The sequence below is a fragment of the Atta cephalotes genome (genome assembly GCF_000143395.1).
Source record: "Atta cephalotes unplaced genomic scaffold scaffold00110, whole genome shotgun sequence".
NCBI classification, from domain to species: domain Eukaryota; kingdom Metazoa; phylum Arthropoda; class Insecta; order Hymenoptera; family Formicidae; genus Atta; species Atta cephalotes.
In genome coordinates, this window is record NW_012130174.1 from 1 (window position 1) to 13,539 (window position 13,539).

Consider the following 13,539-nt stretch of genomic DNA (forward strand, 5'->3'; position numbering starts at 1 on the left):
GAGAGAGAGAGAGATTTGGTTATTTCTGTGTCTTACTGACATATCGTTAAATACCAACATTTCGTGAACATTGCAGGCATTATAATTATTAGCATTTAAATTTAACAATAGATATCAAGCAGAACACAAATCATCATAACAAATCAAAATGACTCCAAATGATTATTAAAAGTCAATCAATCATTAGAATTCATTTAATGTCATGTTCATTTAAACTAATATTTGGATCAAGCAAAAAACAAATTAACGAGTTTATGAATAATTAGAAAATATTAGTAAAAAGATGTCAAAAAATTATTGAAATTATAAATTCCAGAATGTTATATAACTTTTCTTTATCACGTTCTGTAACTATATATATATGCCGGTTCATTTTTATAGTTGCGATCAAGGCTGTTGTGATTGCACGTTTACATTGCTCAAAGCATTTGAGAAGAAAAATATTTGCCCGTTTCTACCAATATAGATTAAGGTTAATCTCAGTTTATCTATACTTTTCACCTTTTTTTAATTTTCAAAACTAGAAAAAGATAAAGAATCGATTGAAACTAAAATTAAATTACATTGATAGACGGGCATTAGTGTAGAATTTTGTTGTATATATTTTAACATTAAAAGAAGATCTAAAAATGGTTTATTTTTTACATAATTACAACTTAACGGTCGGTAAAACTAAAACAATTTACAAGTGAAATTATGATTCAATATTTGTTTGAAAGTTAGCGAAAACTTTTTTTTCACTAGCTGATTGATGTGCAATATGAGAAATGATAGTTGGAAATTGTTCCCGGTACTTACCATAATTTTCAAATCGCACGAAAACAACACATAATGTGCGATAATATCTGTGGATATATGATCGTTGATTAGTCAGAAATCATTGTTAATATCTGTTTCTTTTGTTAACGATTTGATGCTCAACACGAAGGAAAATATCGCGATCAATCTATCATATATTTCATTTCGCAATGTACAAGTTTAAATTAAAATCTTGAATAAATGAGTACTGTGTAAAAAAAATAAAATCTATTTCGTACAATTGTACGATAAATAATTAACGATGAATTTAAAGTGAGAAATTATTTATTGTATAAATTAAAACAAATATGAGACTGGAGAGAAGCATAACGAAATTGTCGATATTTTAATTCTAAAATCTTATTAAAAATAACATAACGAATTGCGGAATTTTTTATTAAAAAGCATGACTATTGCTGCTTAAGGATTAAAGAAAGAAAAGAGGATACCGCGACTTTCTCAAGGGTGCGACCATGTGACTGAAGAGCGGTCATTATAAATTATCGGAGATTATCGACCCCGAGAATGTAGGAATGGGCGCAAAGAGTGTCACTGCTGGATGATGTGTGGCAGCATTATTACAAATTATATAGAGATATATGTGACGATATGACTTTTTTTATCGGTAAAAATCATCGATCAGATTGATAAATTATTCATCATCGTTAAACTCCTTCCATAATGTATAAAAGTAGACAAGGGGTGCGTTTCGAGTTGCGCATGAAATGCATAGATTGCATTACTGTTGCGCAGCGCTTCGAAATCGTTCCGTTTTGTCAATATCCGCATAAAACACTTTATTTAGAGTCTACAATAGAAGTACGGTCATAACGGTCATAGGGTCTTAAGTCGTAGAAAATTAACTAATCACAGTCGAATATGAGAAGAATAATCGATTATGCATGATTGGTCAATTTCCTACGACTTAAAACCCTATGATCGATACGATTTCTATTGTAGACTCCATGTTATACGAATATGTTATATGAATATTTGCTTCATATAAAAGCTGTACAATGTATTTACGAAATAGTAATCCACAGATTAGTAATTTGCATGAAGAAATAACGTACAGTTTTTAAAATTGGACTTATGCTTGTTTCCACCAATGATAGAACTTTAAGCTCAGTTCAACTTACTCTTCGTCTTTTTTAATTCTAATTAGAAAAAGACAAAGAGTAAGTTGAATCGAGATTAAAATTAATCAATACATTGATGGAAATGGGTATTAGACTTCTAATTAAAACATAATTTATGTGTACATGTGGCGTGTGTGCATGAGTGAAATATTAATGTAGTTGTCAATGATGTGTCAATGATACGTAAATCGTCTGTGCTATATGCTTTTCAATAATCGTCTTAAAGACACTTTTTAAAAAAATGTTTTTAAATTATGTCTTGATTTCGGATTTTTTGTTATCTGAAATTAATTTTCAATTCGGAGATATGCATGTAAGGATCAATGCAAACGTGCACATCCCGCAAAAAGAATGTGACGCTGAGCAGAAAAAAATATCATCTTGATAAATCTCGAAAATTTGATTATTATTTAATTTATATGTAAAGCGAATATTTTAAACAATTTTAATAACAAAAATAATATTTAATAAGCATGTAAAGGAATGCTTAAAGTAAAATATAGCTTTAGAAAGTTCTATTATCTTCTTTCGTGAGAAAGATATCTTAGATTTTTATTTTATTTCAGTGTTAGCACATCATAAATTTAACTCATAATATAATAATTTTAAATTTGGAGACACGTAGTGTGTTTCGGCGCTAAACCAAGCGCAGTGATATAATTGTATACGCCATTTACTTATAATCATATTATCGAATCTAAATAATACAAAATTATTAATAATATTAATATCTATTTAAATATATTACGAGTAAAAAGACGCAACATCAAGATCAAAATTATCGGAGCGAAATATCTCCCTAATCTAAACTTTTACCGGAAAAACTTTAAATAATAATTAACAAATTTACAAGCACATACAAACACGCATATATACATACATATATAAAAAGAAATTTTTATTCATACAGAAAGAAAGATGATGAAGAAATTCTCTCGCTAAAAAGATGTCTCTTGATATTTAATGAATTAAATTGTGATTAAGTTTTATCTCAATTATTATATTTTTTGTAGCTTTCTTTTTAAGTAGCTTTCTAGAAGAAAATACTCTTGATTGAAATTTCTTTCTTGATCGATAATGAATTTTCTCTATAATCATTATCATGATGCTTGTAATAAAACCTCCGCAAAGGATTGCCAAAATTGGGACGATGTTAAACAAATAAACTGGCTTGTAAATCTTATTGTCAGCCAACTGTGGCGAATATGTTTCCCTCATACGTATTATAATACCATTGTCCAAAAATTTCTGCAAACTAGTATACGCAATATTTTTATAACTTAAAGGAAAGATTATAAATATAAAAAGAAAATTTTTCGCAATATATATATATATATATATATACCCACTGATAATTTATCACGCCTGTATACGGATTATTCTTGGAAAGGATCATTGCTAAATTGTCTATCCTCTCGGTAGTAATACTCGACAACTTACAGGGTATCTCCTTTTCTACGCTTTTCTTTCGAACACTCAGCACCATAAAGGCAACATTCTTTTCATTACATACCTGAACAAGCAGCAGATAATTGATTCAATAAAAACGTGCTTTTCAAGCACGAATACGCTTAAATAATTATATAATCCAGAAGAAGAAAGTAATTTCATAGAAATAAAAGATATAATAAACATATAAAAATATATTAAAATATATTAAAATTGATTCGTATTACATTCGTCTTGATATCTTACGAAAAAATGGATTATTGTTCGTACTTGCATGAAGCCTTCCTCTAGATTTCTCGGCAATTCCGATTCATCTTTCATTAATTTCATCAGCTTTACATAGAAAAGCTTCGCCTCGTGCTGCGCCTGAAACTGTGACGAAAACTTGTAACGTATTAATCATTTATTGCTCCATATCAACGTAATGAAACCACGATAGATATTATGTGATCGTATATCCAAGCCCGCAAAATTTGAGCAGTCTGCTACATGATTTCTAATGCTAGAAAGCATTAGAACAAATTTCAAACAGAAACTGCTCCGTAAACAAAATGCAAAATATTAGCAGAATGTCGGCAGATCGGCACAACAGATTTAATAAAAAAATATTAGCAGACTGACTTCAATTGATCGCATTCTGATTCCGTTCTGACGATAGCACATGAGATAACATTTTATGTCAACAGATTTACAGTAGAAATCAAGCAAGACCTGTTGACTCTGATGGCAGACTAATGGCAGAAATCAAGCAGGAACTGTGCAACATAATCTGATTTAATCGAACAGTAAATTGACGGTAGAAATCAGGCAAATCTTACTGTTTTTGTAGGTATTAAAATTGTAACGTTATTATTACTTTGAAAAATTTCTTAAAATAACATTTTTATTACATTTTTTTCTATTTTGAAGAAATAATTTTAAATAATTTTATTGATAAATATATTTTACATATTATTAAAGCTTAAATATACAAATAAATACATATATAACATTTTATTACATATTATGCTATTAATAGAACAGAATCTGCTCGATTTCAACTACTAATTTGCTTTCAAATTTCTCAGCAGAATCTGAGATTCTGCTTAGTTTCTGCTGACATAGAATATCTACAAGCATTCTGTTTGATTTCTGCCAATCTGTTGAATGTTTAATAGATACTATTGATATAAGAACAGAATGCGACATCAATTAAGGTCAATCTGCTAACATCTTCTGATCAAATCTGTTATCAGTCTATCACATTTTGCTAATATTTTGGTAGCTGGATAATTTCATATTATCCGAATGCAATAGTCTGACATAATTTCAATCGCTCAAAATGTGAACTGAGCTACTTAAAAGTGAATCGGATTGCAATTCTTTGATCACTGAGTGAACTTACGGTAACTACTTCGTAGTCAGCAGTACCACGTAGCATGATTAATTTATAGGTACCATCGTCGATAAATTCTTCTAGCGTTTGAAAAGGCAGAATGCGAGTACACACTGTCAGGAAGCAAATTAACGCCGCTGAATAGTGAGCCATTATCAGCATCGCCGTCAAAAATATCGTAATATACGCGACGCGCAGCGATAAATTTTTCGGAAACTCTAGAGGAAAAAATTTAATTAAAATTCTAATCAACTTTCAAAAAAAGGAAGAAATAGAATCCAACATCAAATTTAACTTTTAACTTAATTAAAATTTAATTTATCTTATTATTTATTCCTCTTTCAGGAAAACGAAATCATATTTTATGAATATTTTATATAATCAAATATTTAATTTAATTACTTTGGTTGTTGTAAATTTTATATTATTACCTATAAGCGCCTGCTGGCAAAAGATACCCCAAATGCAGATGAAATTCTCAGAGATCAGATCCATGGTGCTCCGTGATTGATCACGGTATGATTTCATAAAGAATAAGAGTAGCGGCACGGTCGCTATCAGTATAATAATTGTAACCCACGTACGTGAATTGAAAGTCTGTTGTGATATGAGTTCAAAAAAATTAGTTATTTTAAAATATCTAAACAAGTTCGATTTAAAAAGTTGTTTCGACACATTGATGAAAATTGACAAAATATTTTATGTCATATAAGTACTTCTCATCTTATACTAATTTGCATGCAAGTTAATATTGGAAATTGTAGCTTGATATTTAAAATAGCAAGATAAGGTATTATTTTATATTATATGTGTAACCTTTTGTCAAGAACAAATTAATTTATTCGTCTTTTTTACAACATGGTAAAGATGTGCGAACTATTCAAATACGAATTGGATTGAATCGAATTAAATAACATTCAATTCGATTTGAATTTGAATCATTATGATTCGTACAAGAACTATTCAAAAATTTCAAATTTGTGGCCGATATATTCACATAATCGATTCTTATTTCAAAACTATTTCAAGTAATGTCTTAAGATGCTAATGCGGCTCAATCTTTTATTGATTTAAGATAGCATCTTAAGACTGACTGAACTTAAGACAGTCTCATATATGAATATATAATTATATATATGAATATATAAATATATATATATATATATATATATATATATGAATATATAAAAATCAATCATAAATATCGGCCTAGATGTTTAAATATAAGAATCAAATACATACATTGACAATCTTATCTTATATTTATATTATATATACATATATTACATACACATATACATACACTATAGATAGTAGTCACAATGAAATTAATTATAAATATTCTGATGAATATTTGCTTACTTTTGCAATTTTCACCTCATTTTAATTAACTTTCAAATTCGATTCGCTTCGATTCGGAGTCAAAAAATCTGAATTCGCACATCTCTATGTAAAAAGTAATTTAAACAATGGTCTTGTATCTATTACTATATAAAAAATTTTTATCTATATTTATATTCATCACATATTTTTATTTATTATTGTTTATATAGTAATAAGAAAAAAATTGAAATACGATTTAGATGACCAGTAAATATACCACGATATGTCTTAAGTAACTCTCATCTATTATTTTCGAAACAACACTAACAAGATAAAGCTAAACCCATAATTTCAACGTTAATTAATCGTATTACCTGAAAATAGCCGATCCATTTGACGCCACATATTCCCGGTTCCTTGATATACAGATTTATTCTAGATACGATTAAGGGCAGCGTGAAATCGACATAACGCTTTCGAAGACTCGTCAATGACATGTCGGCGACAGCGAAATCCGCGCGACCCGATACAATCTTGCCCATCACTCCAGACCAAATAAGAGTTTGCCGATTCTGTACACCGTGTTCGTTTATTTGCGAGACAATCTTCACAGTAAAGTTGAGAGAATTCATGAGTTCCTCCAACACTTTTCCGTACATAGTAGCCACCTGATTCCCATCAATTGTGGAAAATAAACTCTGCATTCATTTAATACCGATTAATTGAACAGAAAACGTTTCACAATTATTTCTATAAACGTAAAAATTATAGAATTATGTTAATTAATATCGTTAATTAATATCGTCAAAATTTTTTTAATGTTATTGACTGATATTAATTATCTTTGGATGATTATTTTATTGTTATTTGAATAATATTTTTATAATAATATTTTGATATTGTATAGTATAATTTTTATAATAATATTTTGATATTGTATAGACAAAACATTATCCTTAAGTATAACGACAAACGCAAGATATTTCTTTTTTTATCGTATATATTTCTTTTCTCCTTTACAGAGAATTAAATAAACGAATGAATCCTTTGTTATGTCAACCAAGCTATGCTACTAGGATATTAATATACATATTATACATATAGAAAATAGCACATTGAATTTTATTGAGCACCTTGGCCGCGACCGCTCGTAGGACAATTCCTTCCATGTCTCTCCTCCGTTCGTAGAGAGACAGATTCGTCAGAGGAATGAATCCTTTATCGTCTCTCCATTCTGCCAGATCAAAGATTTTGACGATATCGCCCTTGACGGAATACCATTCCCGCAATATCGTCTCGTTGTTACACAATACTAACATCTGCGTGTCGAACGTTAGATTAAAGGGATTATCGATCGGTTCATGGCAGTGATCATAGGTGCTGTTGTCGGAAGTGTACAGAAACAGAATGAACCACACCGGAAAAGACATGGGATAGGCCTTAACGGCATCCGCAAACTCCAGATATGCCTCAAAGTCGGGTATAATAACGACGGTAATAGGTTGAGTTACTTGATGATAGTATTTAAGCGTTCTCCATAACTTTTTAAAGTGCACATCCGCAGTCATTATGTATCGTCGATTCAGCAAGCGGGTACTCGTATGTATCAAATGCGTAATTCGCAAATCTGTAGCAAGAATTTTGCAAAATCAGCCCAACAAGCTTATATATTTAAGAAATTCAAATTCTTAAAAAAAGAAAAAATCCTAATCATTTAAACAAAGTAGAAATGCTTTGATGATTTCGTCTTCTTCTATTATATAATTTTATCTGCAGACTGCACAATTTTATAAATTTATGGATGCCATTTATGGAAGAAAAAAAAAGAAAGAAAAAAAATAATAAAAAATCTTTTAAAGCGAAGTCGTGCAAGAATAACTGCACTATTAATTCTACTATTCACGATGATCGACGTTGCAATGATTATTGACTAAACATTTGTTTAGTTAAAATAACACGTTTACTGTCATAATGACTGATGCTATCAAAAGTTTCTTAAATGCTTATGAAAAAATAAATGCCTAATGTCAAATTTTTAATTGATTGAATACCATCCTGTCGGCTGAAAATGCCGTATCTCTCAAATAAGTGAAATATACAAGATATCAAGCTGAACAAAGAATATAAAAGCTAAGCACTTGTATTTTGCTTCATAATTTACTGTCCTTCCTTCTACACTTATGTTCTCCAAATAACCATTAAGCCTTTTGCAATTTCTACAGTGCAATCATTTTATGTGAGTTATGATATATGATTGCACTACTTACTACATTGACAAATCGATTCAACTGACAGTAATTTTATTAATACAAACAGTAAAAAAACTGAAATCATAACACAGTACTAATGTAACATAAAAGCATATAACAGAAATGATTGCGTGCACATTATCCCACTTCTATTTTTTCTGACTCCTATGGCGTAAATATTTATACATTTATATATTTAATAATTTATTATATATTAGGCGGAATTACTCTTGTGTGCAGTCTGGGATATTAATGAAACATATAGTTGTTTTATTAACACAAGAGCATAACATACATACACTGAATTAACAAGATTATCTTCAATTTATTTTCATTTAAACTAACTATATAATGCTGTTAATTAGGAATAGATAATATGCATCGATACGCTAAAAATCGTTTGGAAATTGTCGTTTGGATCTTTCAAATGAAAAAGGAAAGATTTTTTTTTTTAATAAAAAAAAATCGGTTTAAAAATAATTTTTAACCGATATCAAAATTTCCGTTAGAAATTGTCTTTGAAGCTATTTTAAATCAATCTTTGTGTAAAAAAAAAAATACATTCCTTTTTCATCTGAAAGATGAAATTTCAATTTCAATTTCCAAACAATTTTTAGCATATCGACACACGCCCTATATATATATATTCCAGTAATAATAATACTATCGCTTTTAAAAAATATTTTAAACTGACCCCCATAATCTCCATACATGTCTCCAGGATGAACAAAAATAACGGATGCCGCAGAGTAAAATTTTCGGACATCTAATATCAAATCGATGAAAACGTCCACGTTGAGACAAATCCCTGCTGAAATTCCGAGAAGAATGAAAAGTAGCATCGACGAACAGAGCAGTAATCTCATTTTGTTGGAGAATTGGTTGAGAATTTACCACGCGATAAATCAGAAAGACTATAACTAAACGACTAAAATTTCCGCCAAGCAAAACAAACGTGTCTCCCTGTCAAGTAACGCGAGGAGTAAATGCAGGGACGTAGGTACATATAAAATACTTCCATTGATATAGATTGCGTCATAGAAAGAACATTTGTAGAAGTATAAAAAAATTTAGCTAAATACAGATCTGAAACTAATATTGTTGTTTCCATTAAAATATTAAGAAACGCTCAACTTGTTAGAATGTTTTGCAGCATTGCTCATGCTTGAATTCCCATATAATTTGATAATCCAACAAAATTATTTTCAGATCTATATTTACTTAAAGTTTTAAATATTTCAATAAAATCATTCTTTCCGTAGAGGATTTCGCGATGTAGAACTAATTGCGACCAATTAATCGAGTATTATTTCTTTCAATCGCCCTCCTTTTTTATATTTTCTACATTAATAAGATGCAACGATGCCCTCTTGAGAATATTCATATTAAATAATTAATGCAATAAGAAGTAAAAATCTGGAAATATACATAGTTGATTAAGCATGTAGCTTCTTTGACTATTAAATGTCATGGTAAATAGAATGTCTTATTTTCGTCAAGTATATAATATTAAAAATATATTGGGCCGCAAAAGATTTAAATTTAATAAATGAAATTAAAAATTTAAATCTTCTGTGTTTCAATTTTCCCTCAAAATCGGCACGAACTTTCCGGACAACCCAATAGTTTAAGCAATGAATATGCTCGAAGGTAAATGCGATTAATTTTTAGATTATATTTTTAGATTTAAATTTGTACTAACAATGAATCACTTATATAACGATACAGAAATAAATATGTAAATACTTGACTTTTATATCCTTTACTAATTGACGACAAATATTTAAAATATTGACATTCGTATCCGACCCTGAGTATATCCACATATATGGAAAGTGCACATTTCAATTTATAATGCGGCATCAGATGTATATACACCACGAGATAGTATAAACTGATTGATATTAGTATTAGAAAATTTCAAAATGAACGTTTTAAACAGCATGCAATATTTATAAAATATTTACAAAATATAAGAGAAATATTTATATACTTATAAAATTAACGAACGATCGTGTAAATGAGAACATAAATATGATAGAGAATGATCAAAGATTTTAAATGTTTCAAAATAATACGATATATATTCTTTGTTGAATCGAAATATTTAAGATATGATATTTATATTTATATTTACCAATATAAATATTATTATATAAAATATTATATAAAATATTTAGTCTGTATTTTAATAATATTTCGAATAAATTTAAACTTATATAAAATATATATGTAGGGGTCGGCGGAAAAATTAATGGAATCTATCGAGAATTAAAAGTTCTTCTTTTCCGTGAAGTGGAAGGAAAGGAAAGATTTAGATTTTCTATATTATGCTTTAATTGATTTTCTATATTATGCTTAAATCTGTGCTATGGCCATAAGAGGCACTCTACAATAAGTCATTAGTCATAAATCAAAAATTAGAAGGTGGAAATTAATCAGTCGTTAATTAAATTTTAGCTTTTGACTTTTAATTTATGATTAATTGTAGAAGATTCATGTTCAAAATATTGGGTGCGTTCAGCAGATTCAACTATTCAACTATTGTGCAACTGTTTTACAATTGTCTGTTGAGATAGTCTGCTGAGATCATTCTTCTAAATCTAAAAGTATAATCCAATCAGCGCGAAGAAAACTTTCAACAGTTGCAAAATAAACGTTCTGTTGAATGTAGCCATTGCAACTTTTATTATTATACATTACGTTATGTTACGAATCCCCATTATTAAATGATTCTTAGTTACAACAAGCAAACGGCGGAAAGATTAAGAAAAATTTAAGTGTTTAACAGTATGATAAGATAGAAGAATGGTGGACAAAGGAAGAACTAAGAGAATTTAATAGTATAGAAGAGATTGTTTATTGAAATACTGAACAGACGAACACGAGACATAATATTAAAAAAGAATAGAAAGATCAGAAAAATTAAGAAGATATTATAAGAAACCATACCATTTACAGACTCGAAACTCAATTAGACGAAAAAACGAAATGATGATACAAAAATATTAACAGAAAGTGGACAAACTATAGGACATGGAGAAACTGAAAAAACGTACAATGCAAGCACCATGATATTAGATAAAGATAGAAAGCCGATAGAGAAGCTCTAACTATTGTATAAAAATAAAACACTTATATTTAATAAAGACGAAATGATGAAACATCAAATTCTCTTAACATTGCAAAATAATAAAATGATTATAAATAGCATTTTACGTAATGACATATCAGTCAAAATCCTGTCACATCTGACGCAAGAAGAGTTACGACACAATGTAAAAGATAATTCTGGCTAATCAAACTGAAGGAAGACCTTCTTATTTTGTTGTAATAATAAATGGAACAATAGAAAACCAAGAAATTCAAGATCAACAAATTAAACAAAAAACAGGTAAGTCCAATATCTAATCCAATGGATTCAGTAAAATTTTCCATACAACATTATTATTAAAAAACCCTTACTAGCCTTTAAATTTTAAGATAAGTACAGAAAAACGACCAAATAAAAGAATAAATGAGAATATCCAAAGAATTAAAAAAAAAAAAATCAAAGAAAAAACTTCTTCTAAACAGAAAAGGTAAACTTCCTTTCATAGAAACTGTGTTGGGTAAAAACTTTGCTACTTATTATTTACTTTTGACTCACTCTCCGTTGGTGATCTCGACACACTCTCTGTTGTTATCTTCGTTTTCACATGAAATTTTTTTTATGCGTAATTGTCCTTTTCATTGATGTTCATAATTTTCTAATTTTCTAGTGTTCTCTTCTTTAAAGATAAATTTGCTTGCAGTAGTACGAGCTTAGGCTAGTCGGATGAATACCTGAGGAGACTTTGACAAGTGTCATGCCAAGACTGATTAATTGGTTGTTTTATTTTTAGACTATTAAAATTATAAAACGTCCATAAATTTATATTGAAGACGAGAAATCTTATTTATTTTTTATTTTATTGATTCTTATTATGAATATTATTGACATTAGTATTCTTATTATTATTGAAAGTATTAAGTTAAAGTAGTTTTATATCTTATGCAAAAAATGTATAATTATAATATGACACAAAAAGATAAGATATTTTGTAAAAGAAAAATGGTTCTGTAATAAAAAAAACTAATAGAAGAGAGAAAAATAATTTACCTATTTTAATCCTCTTAAAAGCTTAAAAATCATTTCAGAATGATATGAATGTTGACCTGGAAAAGAAAAGAAAATAAAAGATTAATGTTATGAGCAAAGAGAAAATAAATGATATTTACCTTGATGCTGAATTATTAATCCAGCATTGATTTCTTCCTGGGAAATCTGTAAAGAAAGAAAAAGTTATTTATTAAAAATTTTAAACTATCAGAGACTTAATGCTGGGATGCTGAAATGACCGGACCATTTTAGATCGATATGAATCTCCGAATTTACTGAACGGAGTAAAAAAAAATCTTTTTACAGGATTAAAGTAAACACGAAATTGAGAAGTGCTGCAATGAACTTTATATTAAATTGAGAAAAAAATTTATAAAAAATTGAGAAAAAAGTTAAAAATTTTTGTTTTTCAACTTAATTTTAATCAGTGATTACTAACTTAAAGTCAGTGACTATTCATTTGAATAAAATGTGGAAAAAAGTTGATAATCATTACAGTGATTATCCACTTGAATAAAATATGGAAAAAAGTTTCGCGGGCGAAATGGCATCAACGGCGTCGGTAATGGAATCCAATTACGTTTGAAGTCCACTGTTCACATACACAAGACTAGACATATTCGACACACATGCAAGCGGTACAGGTACTTTTTCTACTGTGCTCCACTGATGTAATACGCTGAATAAAACGCTGAAAAAAGATGCATTCAGACGCGAAACTGCTAAATCCGTTTGAAATCATAGTAGGAACGTACGAGCAATATTTACTTGGTTACAAAGTGCACAACATCATAAATGTAAGTTACATTTCGTCACGTGTCTTGTGTACAGGTTAAGTTCACGCAACCCAAGTGTAAATTTCAAGGAAAATATGCTTCTATATTTATATTTCTTTTATTTATTTATATATTTACATTTATATTTAGATATTTGTATATTTATATATTTGTTATTTTATAAGATATGATCATTCAAGTTTTAAAGAAGTTTTAGAGAAGAAAATATATCTTGTAATCAAAATTTTTACTTTAAGTGAGGAAATGTAAGTTTGTCTCTCTCTCTCTC

The 13,539-nt window shown here is 28.7% G+C and overlaps 1 protein-coding gene across 1 annotated transcript in view; it reads left to right on the forward strand.

Moving 5' to 3' along the window:
* Window positions 1-13,175: 13,175 nt before the first annotated feature.
* LOC105625126 (p21-activated protein kinase-interacting protein 1-like) overlaps window positions 13,176-13,539 on the forward strand; it is a 2,318-nt gene continuing 1,954 nt past the window's right edge. The window contains exon 1 of the mRNA XM_012206466.1: window positions 13,176-13,271. Within this exon, the coding sequence (XP_012061856.1) occupies window positions 13,176-13,271 (96 nt within the window). The remainder of the gene's footprint in view (window positions 13,272-13,539) is intronic.